At 41.6% G+C, this 14419-nt stretch overlaps 1 protein-coding gene across 1 annotated transcript in view; it reads left to right on the top strand.

Annotated features, from left to right (window-relative positions):
- GRIN2C (glutamate ionotropic receptor NMDA type subunit 2C) overlaps positions 1–14115 on the top strand; it is a 166064-nt gene extending 151949 nt beyond the window's left edge. Inside the window, exons 11-13 of the mRNA XM_053722029.1 lie at positions 8379–8566; positions 10155–10387; positions 12917–14115. Coding sequence (XP_053578004.1) covers positions 8379–8566; positions 10155–10387; positions 12917–13960 — 1465 coding nt within the window. The 3' untranslated portion in view covers positions 13961–14115. The remainder of the gene's footprint in view (positions 1–8378; positions 8567–10154; positions 10388–12916) is intronic.
- The last annotated feature ends 304 nt before the right edge of the window (positions 14116–14419 follow it).

Genomic DNA, 14419 nt, shown 5'->3' with positions numbered 1-14419 from the left:
GTAACATTATTTTAAACGTATAACACTGTAGTAACCCTCTTTAAATGGTTTCTATTTTATTCATGGGCACCAGATCTATCCCCATTACACAAGGTGAGGTCTGACAATTGATTTATAGTGCTGATACCATGAAACTTTAATTATGCCTTTGGCTGTCAGGGAAGACCACAGCTTATCGCACATTGATGCATTGCAGATCTTTACATCAGCCAAAGAGGTCAGGTTATTATTCAACCTTTGTGTCCCAAATCCTTATTTCCTGCTATGCAGCATTAAACTTTACATCGCAATGACTTGTCTTGGCTTAATATTTGGATTTATTTAATGACCTACTGAGAGGGAACATGAAGATTTAATATTGCTGATCACATTTTACAGTACTTTTGTGTACTTATGCTTGTATAATATGTATATCAGTAGCAAAACACTGCATTGCAAATGATCTACAAACAAAAATGTCAATTTGTTAGCAGAATTCTCACTGGGTTTTGCAGTCCAGGGGCATACCTCTTGAAAAGCATTTGATATTGCTTATGGTATTATTGTGATCTTTTAGAGACAACTATAAATGTAAATGGTAGCATGTTGCAGGGCTAAGGCTCTGGATTCTACAGGATCCACTGAAGCCAAAACATAATTTTAAGAATAAGGTTTAATTAAACATTTTAGGGGTTTTTCAGTTTTGCATTTACTTGCTCATCTACAAAAGCAGGCATTGATTGTGCCCCTCTCCTAAGACAGTATCACATCTATATTGGCTGACTGGACTAGCTATTAAAGGGACATTAAACACTAAGGGCTAGATTACAAGTGGATCACTAATTTAACATGCAAATTTGCCCGTTTACAGGCGCACATTAAATAACCAGAAACTACAAGTAGCTGGTTAATGCTTACACAAGCTCGCGGTAGCAATTAGCGCTTTGAAAATTAACCAGAGGTCAGAGGTTAATTTTAAAAATGCCTCCCAATTGCCCCCAAAATACAGAGTAGTGTGAAAAGTGCCTTTACATTGCGGTCTATGGGAACTGTGTTCCCAGTAAATATATATATATTTGTATATACACATTAACACATACATACAGTATATATGTATATTAGCATATACATATACTGTATATTTACCCTTTTCTGCCCAATGCTGTGCAACTTACCCCCTTCACTGCGCTAGGTTCTGTGCCGAGTATGATGGCATCAGAACGTGGCTCCCATTGGAGCCTATAGAAGCGTGCTCTTGTGAGTGCAAAGCTTCAATACAATGTGAACGCAAGGTTGCGTTCCGTTTGCACTTTACCTATAATACCAGCGCACATATATCTATACCTATATATAATCATGTGTATATATAGGTATAGATATAAATATTGTACCAAAATACCATCAGATATATGTAGAAATATGTATTTATGAATAAATAGAACATATTCTGCTATGGGAAGAACATTGGAATGTAAAATATTCATATTTTCATGTCGGGTTAGCGCACTTGAGAATAAGCGATCGGTCGTTACGCGCGAGTAGGGTGGTAGGTTTTTTTCCTCCCTTGACTTCTATGGGGTAATTCGTTAACGAGGTCACGATATTTTAACTTCAGCCTTTTGTGCACATGAGTTTAGCGAGCAAGTGAAAACGTTTTATTTTCAACTTGTAATATGTGTGCTACCCGTTGCGCGCAAAAATCATACTTCTAGCGGAGTTTGTGCAGGAGCGTTAAAAACTGCTCCACTTGTTATCTGGCCCTTAGAGGTTTAATGTCCCTTTAATACATATAGATAGATAGATAGATAGATAGATAGATAGATAAATAGATAGATAGATAGATAGATAGATAGAGAAAGAAAGAAAGAAAGAAAGAAAGAAAGAAAGAAAGAAAGAAAGAAAGAAAAAAAGAATAACATAATTTATGCTTACCTGATAAATTTATTTCTCTTGTGGTGTATCCAGTCCACGGATCATCCATTACTTATGGGACACCAACTCCTCCCCAACAGGAAGTGCAAGAGGATTCACCCAGCAGAGCTGCCACACAGCTCCTCCCCTAACTGCCATTACCAGTCATTCGACCGAAAACATGCAGAGAAAGGAAAACCATAGGGTGCAGTGGTGACTGTAGTTTAATGGAAAAATTACCTGCCTTAAAGTGACAGGGCGGGCCGTGGACTGGATACACCACAAGAGAAATAAATTTATCAGGTAAGCATAAATTATGTTTTCTCTTGTTAAGTGTATCCAGTCCACGGATCATCCATTACTTATGGGATACCAATACCAAAGCTAAAGTACACGGATGACGGGAGGGACAGGCAGGCTCTTTATACGGAAGGAACCACTGCCTGAAGAACCTTTCTCCCAAAAACAGCCTCCGAAGAAGCAAAAGTGTCAAATTTGTAAAATTTGGAAAAAGTATGAAGAGAAGACCAAGTTGCAGCCTTGCAAATCTGTTCAACAGAAGCCTCATTCTTAAAGGCCCAAGTGGAAGCCACAGCTCTAGTAGAATGTGCTGTAATTCTTTCAGGAGGCTGCTGTCCAGCAGTCTCATAGGCTAACCGTATTATGCTACGAAGCCAAAAGGAGAGAGAGGTAGCCGAAGCTTTTTGACCTCTCCTCTGACCAGAATAAACGACAAACAGGGAAGACGTTTGTCGAAAATCCTTAGTTGCCTGTAGATAAAATTTCAGGGCACGGACTACATCTAGATTGTGTAGCAGACGTTCCTTTTTCGAAGAAGGATTAGGACACAAAGATGGAACCACAATCTCTTGATTGATATTCCTGTTAGTGACCACCTTAGGTAGGAACCCAGGTTTAGTACGCAGAACTACCTTGTCTGAATGAAAAATCAGATAAGGAGAATCACAATGTAAGGCAGATAACTCAGAGACTCTTCGAGCCGAGGAAATCGCCATTAAAAACAGAACTTTCCAAAATAACAACTTGATATCAATGGAATGAAGGGGTTCAAACGGAACCCCCTGTAAAACATTAAGAACTAAGTTCAAACTCCATGGTGGAGCAACAGTTTTAAACACAGGCTTGATCCTAGCTAAAGCCTGACAAAAAGCTTGAACGTCCGGAACTTCTGACAGACGTTTGTGTAAAAGAATGGACAGAGCTGAAATCTGTCCCTTTAAGGAACTAGCGGATAAACCCTTTTCTAAACCTTCTTGTAGAAAAGACAATATCCTCGGAATCCTAACCTTACTCCATGAGTAACTCTTGGATTCGCACCAATATAAGTATTTGCGCCATATCTTATGGTAAATCTTTCTGGTAACAGGCTTCCTAGCCTGTATTAAGGTATCAATAACTGACTCAGAAAAACCACGTTTTGATAAAATCAAGCGTTCAATTTCCAAGCAGTCAGCTTCAGAGAAATTAGATTTTGATGTTTGAAGGGACCCTGGATCAGAAGGTCCTGTTTCAGAGGTAGCGACCAAGGTGGACAGGATGACATGTCCACTAGATCTGCATACCAAGTCCTGCGTGGCCATGCAGGCGCTATTAGAATCACTGATGCTCTCTCCTGTTTGATTCTGGCAATCAATCGAGGAAGCATCGGGAAGGGTGGAAACACATAAGCCATCCCGAAGGTCCAAGGTGCTGTCAAAGCATCTATCAGAACCGCTCCCGGATCCCTGGATCTGGACCCGTAACGAGGAAGCTTGGCGTTCTGTCGAGACGCCATGAGATCTATCTCTGGTTTGCCCCAACGTCGAAGTATTTGGGCAAAGACCTCCGGATGAAGTTCCCACTCCCCCGGATGAAAAGTCTGACGACTTAAGAAATCCGCCTCCCAGTTCTCCACTCCCGGGATGTGGATTGCTGACAGGTGGCAAGAGTGAGACTCTGCCCAGCGAATTATCTTTGATACTTCCATCATTGCTAGGGAGCATCTTGTCCCTCCCTGATGGTTGATGTAAGCTACAGTCGTGATGTTGTCCGACTGAAACCTGATGAACACCCGAGTTGTTAACTGGGGCCAAGCCAGAAGGGCATTGAGAACTGCTCTCAATTCCAGAATGTTTATTGTTAGGAGACTCTCCTCCTGATTCCATTGTCCCTGAGCCTTCAGAGAATTCCAGACAGCGCCCCAACCTAGTAGGCTGGCGTCTGTTGTTACAATTGTCCAGTCCGGCCTGCTGAATGGCATCTCCCTGGACAGATGTGGCCGAGAAAGCCACCATAGAAGAGAATTTCTGGTCTCTTGATCCAGATTCAGAGTAGGGGACAAGTCTGAGTAATCCCCATTCCACTGACTTAGCATGCACAATTGCAGCGGTCTGAGATGTAGGCGTGCAAAGGGTACTATGTCCATTGCTGCTACCATTAAGCCGATCACCTCCATGCATTGAGCTACTGACGGGTGTTGAATGGAATGAAGGACACGGCATGCATTTTGAAGCTTTGTTAACCTGTCTTCTGTCAGGTAAATCTTCATTTCTACAGAATCTATAAGAGTCCCCAAGAAGGGAACTCTTGTGAGTGGAAAGAGAGAACTCTTCTTTTCGTTCACCTTCCATCCATGCGACCTTAGAAATGCCAGTACTAACTCTGTATGAGACTTGGCAGTTTGAAAGCTTGAAGCTTGTATCAGAATGTCGTCTAGGTACGGAGCTACCGCAATTCCTTGCGGTCTTAGTACCGCCAGAAGAGCACCCAGAACCTTTGTGAAGATTCTCGGAGCCGTAGCCAATCCGAATGGAAGAGCTACAAACTGGTAATGCCTGTCTAGAAAGGCAAACCTTAGATACCGGTAATGATCTTTGTGAATCGGTATGTTTAGGTAAGCATCCTTTAAATCCACTGTGGTCATGTACTGACCCTTTTGGATCATGGGTAAAATTGTCCGAATAGTTTCCATTTTGAACGATGGAACTCTTAGGAATTTGTTTAGGATCTTTAAATCCAAGATTGGCCTGAAAGTTCCCTCTTTTTTGGGAACCACAAACAGATTTGAGTAAAACCCTTGTCCTTGTTCCGACCGCGGAACCGGATGGATCACTCCCATTAATAAAAGATCTTGTACGCAGCGTAGAAACGCCTCTTTCTTTATTTGGTTTGTTGACAACCTTGACAGATGAAATCTCCCTCTTGGGGGAGAGAATTTGAAGTCTAGAAGGTATCCCTGAGATATGATCTCTAACGCCCAGGGATCCTGGACATCTCTTGCCCAAGCCTGGGCGAAGAGAGAAAGTCTGCCCCCCACTAGATCCGTTCCCGGATCGGGGGCCCTCAATTCATGCTGTCTTAGGGGCAGCAGCAGGTTTCCTGGCCTGCTTGCCCTTGTTCCAGGACTGGTTAGGTCTCCAGCCTTGTCTGTAGCGAGCAACAGCTCCTTCCTGTTTTGGTGCAGAGGAAGTTGATGCTGCTCCTGCTTTGAAATTACGAAAGGAACGAAAATTAGACTGTCTAGCCTTAGGTTTGGCTCTGTCTTGAGGCAGGGCATGGCCTTTACCTCCTGTAATGTCAGCGATAATTTCTTTCAACCCGGGCCCGAATAAGGTCTGCCCTTTGAAAGGTATATTAAGCAATTTAGATTTAGAAGTAACGTCAGCTGACCAGGATTTTAGCCACAGTGCTCTGCGTGCCTGAATGGCGAATCCGGAATTCTTAGCCGTAAGTTTAGTTAAATGTACTACGGCATCTGAAATAAATGAGTTAGCTAACTTAAGGGCTTTAAGCTTGTGTGTAATCTCATCTAATGGAGCTGATTCAAGTGTCTCTTCCAGAGACTCAAACCAAAATGCTGCTGCAGCCGTGACAGGCGCAATGCATGCAAGAGGTTGCAATATAAAACCTTGTTGAACAAATATTTTCTTAAGGTAACCCTCTAACTTTTTATCCATTGGATCTGAAAAGGCACAGCTATCCTCCACCGGGATAGTGGTACGCTTAGCTAAAGTAGAAACTGCTCCCTCCACCTTAGGGACCGTTTGCCATAAGTCCCGTGTGGTGGCGTCTATTGGAAACATCTTTCTAAATATCGGAGGGGGTGAGAACGGCACACCGGGTCTATCCCACTCCTTAGTAACAATTTCAGTAAGTCTCTTAGGTATAGGAAAAACGTCAGTACTCGCCGGTACCGCAAAATATTTATCCAACCTACACATTTTCTCTGGTATTGCAACTGTGTTACAATCATTCAGAGCCGCTAACACCTCCCCTAGTAATACACGGAGGTTTTCCAGCTTAAATTTAAAATTTGAAATATCTGAATCCAGTTTGTTTGGATCAGAACCGTCACCCGCAGAATGAAGCTCTCCGTCCTCATGTTCTGCAAATTGTGACGCAGTGTCTGACATGGCCCTAATATTATCAGCGCACTCTGTTCTCACCCCAGAGTGATCACGCTTACCTCTTAATTCTGGTAATTTAGCCAAAACTTCAGTCATAACAGTAGCCATATCCTGTAATGTGATTTGTAATGGCCGCCCAGATGTACTCGGAGCTACAATATCACGCACCTCCCGAGCGGGAGATGCAGGTACTGACACGTGAGGCGAGTTAGTCGGCATAACTCTCCCCTCGTTGTTTGGTGAAATATGTTCAATTTGTACAGATTGACTTTTATTTAAAGTAGCATCAATACAGTTAGTACATAAATTTCTATTGGGCTCCACTTTGGCTTTAGCACATATAGCACAGATATCTTCCTCTGAATCAGACATGTTTAACACACTAGCAAATAAACTAGCAACTTGGAAATACTTTTCAAGTAATTTACTATAATATGAAAACGTACTGTGCCTATAAGAAGCACAGAAAAAGTTATGACAGTTGAAAATTAATAAACTGAAAAGTTATAGCATCAAATCTTTGTAAAAAAAAAAACACAATTTTAGCAAAGGATTGCTCCCATTAGCAAAGGATAACTAACCCTGATAGCCTCCCCCTCACACATAACAGTGAGAGAGATCAGTAAACTGTCATAAATTAAATAAAACGACTGCCAAGTGGAAAAAAATAGTGCCCAAAACATTTTTTCACCCAGTACCTCAGAAAATTAAACGATTTTACATGCCAGCAAAAAACGTTTAACATTAATAAATTGAGTGTTATTAAAAAGCCTGTTGCTAGTCCCTGCAAATTAGGCTAAAGTTTTATGCATACAGTATAATTCCAGTGAAGTGCCATTCCCCAGAATACTGAAGTGTAAAATATACATACATGACAGCCTGATACCAGTTGCTGCTACTGCATTTAAGGCTGAGTTAACATTATATCGGTATGGCAGAATTTTCTCATCAATTCCATTGTCAGAAAATAATAAGCTGCTACATACCTCTTTGCAGATTAATCTGCCCGCTGTCCCCTGATCTGAAGTTTACCTCTCCTCAGATGGCCGAGAAACAGCAATATGATCTTAACTACTCCGGCTAAAATCATAGAAAAACTCAGGTAGATTCTTCTTCAAATTCTACCAGAGAAGGAATAACACACTCCGGTGCTATTATAAAATAACAAACTTTTGATTGAAGGTATGAAACTAAGTATAATCACCACAGTCCTCTCACACATCCTATCTATTCGTTGGGTGCAAGAGAATGACTGGTAATGGCAGTTAGGGGAGGAGCTGTGTGGCAGCTCTGCTGGGTGAATCCTCTTGCACTTCCTGTTGGGGAGGAGTTGGTGTCCCATAAGTAATGGATGATCCGTGGACTGGATACACTTAACAAGAGAAATAAAATACAATGGTAAGAGTGAGTAAGATACAATATACAGTAAATTACAGTAAACACCTTGCAATAACAAATTTTTTCTGCATTCTTCCAATAGATGTGCACTTTCATTTTTCAGGACTGGAAAATTCACTATTCTTAGACTTAAATTAAGGAGAAAGGGGGGCAAAATTAGAGAATGTATATAGCAGAGTTGTGTTACTGTGTATAAGTAAACATTTTATATTACAATATCAAACAATTTACCGTCCCTTTAAAGACCAAACCCTTTTATTTAGTGCTGTATTGTACTGCTTTCTTCTCTTATTTATATTTAGAAATACAGTGAGCCCCTTTTAGGGGCTAGGGAGATTTTAATGTAAAAATATTATTTTCTTTAATCCAGTGAGGGATCTTGTATTTCTGTGTCTCCTTAGTTAAAGCAATACTAAAATCATTATTATATGTGCTCGGTATATATTAGCAATTAAAAACTACATATGAAATCTACTTACAAAATAATTTTTAAAACAAAATATTTTTAAAAATCACTGATTCTGACACAGCTCTGACCCTCACACCAGGGCACAGACACCTCTGTGTAAAACCTCTGTTACCTATTTTGTTTTACCATTTGACGTCTGTGATCTGCAGTCTCTGTCATCTCCCTCTCTTCATTCTTACTTTCAGCTTTGTTCTTTTTTTTCTTACTTCTGCCAGGAAGTTGGACGCCTTTATCTATGATGCAGCTGTATTGAATTACATGGCGGGGAAGGACGAGGGCTGCAAGCTGGTGACCATTGGGAGTGGGAAGGTGTTTGCCACCACAGGGTATGGCATTGCTTTGCAGAAGAACTCTCGCTGGAAACGACCTATCGACCTGGCTCTGTTGCAGTTTCTTGGAGATGGTATATATCTATCTGTTCTTCTGACATTACTGCACAAGTCTGCTGTACGACTAGGGCCATGTGTAATGATTTTCCTTCCTGTAGACTAGTCAACTATTGGCCTCTTTAACAAATGTGCTCACTAAATATCTGTCAGCCCAGGGAAACCTCATAGAATCACTGCAATGCTCAGGGGTTGCCAGAGATCACTAGGTTGCTACATTCAGTTGTTATTTTCTGGGATCTGTTACAGGGCAATGCTATATGAATTTATGCTGTTCTATTTCTTCATGTAACATATTACCAAACACTAAAATAGTAATTAAAGGGATAGTCTAGTCAAAAATAAATATTTATGGTTCAGATAGAGAGGCCGAATTATCAAATGTCTGTCGGACCTGATCTGACAGAGCGGATCAGGTCCGACAGACATCGCTGAATGCAGAGAGCAATACGCTCTCCGTATTCAGCATCGCACCAGCAGCTCACAACGAACACTCTGTAAGTACTAAGTTCCAAGAAGATATTGGCCCCTATTTATTAAGGTCTGGCGGACCTTATCCGACAGTGCGGATCAGGTCCGCCAGACCTCGCTGAATACGGCGAGCAATACGTGCAACGCCGCCCCCTGCAGACTTGCGGCCAATGGGCCGCCAGCAGGGGGGTGTCAATCAACCCGATCGTACTTGATCGGGTTGATTTCCGGCGATGTCTGTCCGCCTGCTCAGAGCAGGCAGACAGGTTATGGAGCAGCGGTCTTTGTGACCGCTGCTTCATAACTGCTGTTTAAAACTTATTTATACGTAATCCTCTTGGCATCATGTTCTTGAAGGGATATCAAACCCAATTTTTTTCCTTTCATGGCCAATTTACTTCTATTATCAAATTTTCTTAGTTTTCTTGATATCTTTTGTTGAAAAGCGTGAATGTAAGCTCAGGAGCGTCACTATGCATGTGTCCGCAGCACTATATGGCAGTAGTTTTGCAAGAATGTTATACATTTGCAAGAGCATTAAATGGTAGCAGTTTTTCCTGACATGTAGTTTGCCAGACATGGGCATGTTACCTACCTAGGCATTTCTTCAACAAAGAATATCACGAGAACAAAACAAATTTGATAATAGAAGTAAATTGGAAACTTTTTTTAAAAATTGTATGTTCTGTCTGAATCACAAAAGATAAATTGTGGGTTTCATTTCCCATTAATGCAATGCTGCTTAAGAATCGATTTGTCCAATTTAAGTTTGAATTCCTTAATCTTCACAGTATGAAAGAAATAAGTCAATTTGGTGTTCTGTCAGTCCAAATTAATATATATATAAGTCCCAAGGGCTCTGCACACACTTGTACTCCAATAATGCTGCCCGGGGTGCATTCAAAGAGTACAAATACAGAGAGAGAAAGGATGCACTCGCCGGGTCTTAAATGAGCTGTATTTGTTAATACAAAATCGGGTGACGTTTCGGGGTGATTAGCCCCGTCTTCAGACCTCTATACAGTATATATATATGGCTTTCTCAGTTTTTGTTAGTAATCTTCAGAAATCTATCATTGAATTGGAGTCCTTCTTAATAACTGCTACTTCTTGCTTGCCTGATCTGTGCCATAGGGGACACTCAAAGGCTGGAGACGGTCTGGCTCTCTGGGATCTGTCAGAATGAGAAGAATGAGGCCGTAAGCAGCAAGCTTGACATCGATAACATGGCCGGAGTCTTCTATATGCTTCTAGTAGCAATGGGGTTGAGTCTACTGGTCTTCTCCTGGGAGCACCTGGTGTATTGGAGGATGCGACACTGTAAGCCCAGCACTTGTGGAGAGCAGAGTCTTCTGGGAGTCAGCCGGGTGAGAAAGGGATATTTAAGACTTAAGACGTAAAAATGAAATGGTGCAGAATGAGTGAGCAATGTAAATAAATCAGTTTCTGATTGGTTTGTGTGAGATTCTGCTGGAAGTTAAACCAATGAGAGCACAGAATCGGATGGCTATGATAGTAAAGGCATGGAAATATGTAAGAGTGGGAGAATGCTGAGCATTGTTTGGTTGAGATTTAGGGGTCTATTTATGATAGTGCGGACATGATACGATGTAGCGTAACATGTCCGCCGCACATTGATAAATGCCGTCAGCATATGCTGTCGGCATTTATCATTGCACCAGCAGTTCTTGTGAACTGCTGGTGCAATGCCGCCCCTGCAGATTCGCGGCAAATCGGCCGCTAGCAGGGGGTGTCAATCAACCCGATCGTATTCGATAGGGTTGATTTCTGTCCGCCGCCTCAGAGCAGGCGGACAGGTTATGGAGCAGTGGTCTTTAGACCGCTGCTTCATAACTTCTGTTTCCAGCGAGCCATACGAAGTTTGATAAATTGACCCCTTAAAGGGACACGGAACCCAAATTTTTTCTTTTGTGATTCAGATAGAGCATGCAATTTTAAGCAACTTTCTAATTTACTCCTATTAGCAAATGTTCTTCAATCTCTTGGTATCTTTATTTGAAAAGCAAGAATGTAAGTTTAGATGCCAGCCCATTTTTTGGTGAACAACCTGGGTTGTTCTTGCTGATTGGTGGATAAATTCATCCACTAATAAACAAGTGCTGTCCGGGGCTCTGGACTTTCTTTTTCAAATAAAGATAGCAAGAGAACGAACAAAAATTGATAATTGGAGTAAATTATAAAGTTGCTTAAAATTGCATGCTCTATCTCAGTGATTTTTAACCTTTTTTTTGCCGTGGCACACTTTTTTACATTAAAAAATCCTGTGGCACACCACCATCCCAAAATTGTAAAACAAATCACACATTGTAGCCTAATACAGCATATATATATATATATATACACATACACACACATACTGTATGTATTGTGCTGTTATGCCATGCCTCCTACAAACTACCCCTGCACTGGGAGTAAAAAACAAGCAAAGTTTAAAAAATATTTCACACTGTTGTCAGTCTGCCATGGCACACTGGTTGAAAAACACTGCTCTATCTGAATCACAAAAGAAAAAAATTTGGTTTCAGTATCCCTTTAAGTTTGAGAGTGTGCTCAGCATAACCCCAGTTTCAAAGCTGAGAATATCCGCAGGGGAGTCTTGAGATTGATCAACTAGGGGAGTCTCAAGATTGATAGTCTTGTGTGCGTCAGCTACAGGGGGGGGGGGGTTAAGATTGATCTTCCAGGGGAGTTTCATGACAGATAGTCTTCTGAGCGTCTGAGTCTAAAGTCTGAGTTTTGTTGACATAACCCTGTGAGACTTACAGTCTTCAGAGCAGCAGCTAGGTGAGTCTCAATAGTTGTTGGGGTTCAGTCAGATAAGAGCCATTTCAGTCCGCTTAGTATAGGTCAAATGAGAGAGCGACGTCAGAGCCTGTTGGAGGTCAGCAGTGAGTGCGATGATGTGTGATTTGTTAAATGATTTACAGTTTTTTGTATCTAGGAGAAAAGGAGACTGGCATTTACCTAAGATGTTTTATTTTTAAGGCTAAACCACCATTAAATACAGTAGAATTGCATAATTTACAAATATATAATAAAAAAAACAATAGCTTAAGTTAATTCCATTTTCCCTCCCCCTGTATTATGTGACAGCCATCAGCCAACCACAAAAGACATATACATATATACTGTGCACTCTTGCATATACTCAGTAGGAGTTACTGCCTCAGTAACACCTAGATTACAAGTTTTGCGTTCGTGTTTTAACGCTGAAAAAATGGCCATTTCAGCGTTAAAACAGTAACCCAGCTATTACGAGTCTTTTCAGTATAGCTGTACCGTAAGCATTTTAGCCTGTAACGCAACGTCAGTCCTGCACTCAAAAAAATTATGTTTTTGCATGGGATTTCCATAGCGCTGCCATTACAAGTTTTGCGGTGAGGTTAAAAAGCTTGCGTTACAGCCTATACCGGCACGATCCGTTCCGCAATCTGAGAGCAGTAGTTATGAGTTTTGCACAACAAAACTGTTACACAAAAACTCATAACTAAACTGTTACAAAGTACACTAACACCCATAAACTACCTATTGACCCCTAAACGGAGGCCCTCCAGCATCGCAAACACTATATTAAAGTTATTAACCCCTAATCTGCTGCTCCCGACATCGCCGCCACTAGTAAAATTTATTAACCCCTATTCCGCCGCTCCCCGACATCGTCACCACTATAATAAAGTATTTAACCCCTATTCCCCTGCAACCCAACATCGCACACACTATAATAAAGATATTAACCCCTATTAAAAAATTGTGCACATTTTGATAATGGAAATAAATTGGAATTTATTTATTTTTAATTGTATCGGAAATCACAAAAGTTTAATTTTGATTTTAAATATTTGATTTTCTGCATTGTCTATTCTTTTCTATTCTAGGGGATATACAGTTGTTTTCGAGGTGTGCAGAGTCCATCTCATGGACCCAAATGCCCTGATCCTGATGTCACAGGAACTCCAGTACCAGTAAATGTTATACGGGTCCTGCAAACAGCAAGAGATCTTGTGTCTTCCTCGGGAGTAGGGGGATCTCTAGAGAATGCATCTCATGCCCTTCGCACTTGGAGGCAGAGGAGTGAGAGTCTGCAGGCTGCTTTCTCTTTGCATGAACCCCAACAACTGCAGACCATTGCATCCCCTCAACATGTAACTTTTGCCAAACCTGCAGCTGCTACAGGTCATGCACCTCCTGCAACTGTTTCTTCACCCTCACATCATCTCAATATACTTCCCCAAGCTCCATATCCTACTCTTCCAGCTGCAGACCTTCAGCCTGCATCAAAAGTCATACACTCCCCCCGCATGCAGGTGGCAGTTTCCACACAAAATGGAAATGCAGTAGAGTCTGTGCCAAGCACCAGCCTTGCATCCTGCCCTTCAACCCACTATAGAGGAAACACATGGGCATCACAACAGAAACATCTTACCCGCTCTTGCTCAGGTACTATTCCACCATGTAGATCTCGATCCTGGTTGCCTGCAACAAGAAAACCACTTAAGAGGCCCCCACTGCCTTATGACTGCCTCCATAATGATACTTGGGGGCCGCGCCCAACATGTGGAGGCCCTTCCCACCCAACATTTACACTTTCCCCACAGACTTGCCCCTTTTGCCTTCGCCATGGCTCCCCCACTGAGCACAGGTGCACCCAGTGGCATCGCCCTGCAATCTATCTGCCCCATCGTACTGAGACTGTACCAAAAGAGGCTGTTTCCACACTCACAGTGCCACCGTCCATGGCTCACAGGGACTCTACCCCCCTCTTAAATGTTGCATCTCTTGGTAGAACTGCGTGCTACACACAAATGGGAAACAGTAACAACACTTACAGCACACATTTAGGGACATTTAAAGGTGAGAGATCACATGACCTTCATTCTATCGAGACCTGGAAGAGAATCAGCTGGGAATCAGAGGTGTGATATCACACTAGCTATGATGACTAGATGTGGCAATAAGGACTATCCCTGTAAAAACTGCAAGTGCTCAGGTATATAAACAAGTTTATAACAAGACTGGAGAGACCATGGTCTTCCGGGGAATATGGGGCTCAAAGTAAAAAGAAAAGAAAAAAACATCTTGAATATCCTGTCCTAAGTTATTTTATATTAGGGATCTAGTGGAAACCTTCAAAACATCTGAATGTAGGAAACAAAGACCACACATGGCTATCATGAAAAAAACGCACAATTATCTCATACCAATGTATTACACAGATATTTTTCATTGTATCATAACCAACCATCTCTGTATCACCGTCTACTGTTTCACTCTTTTACCCACCAGTATCTCAATATGGGTCAGATGTTCTAATGCTCTCTGGTCTGGTGAGATTATCTAAGACATCTCATCATTACTGCAAGCTCCCTCAAATAATTATA

Source organism: Bombina bombina, chromosome 1 (genome assembly GCF_027579735.1).
Source record: "Bombina bombina isolate aBomBom1 chromosome 1, aBomBom1.pri, whole genome shotgun sequence".
Lineage (NCBI taxonomy): Eukaryota > Metazoa > Chordata > Amphibia > Anura > Bombinatoridae > Bombina > Bombina bombina.
The sequence above is the reverse complement of the archived record's forward strand: the minus strand, read 5'-3'. Positions and strand labels throughout refer to the sequence as shown.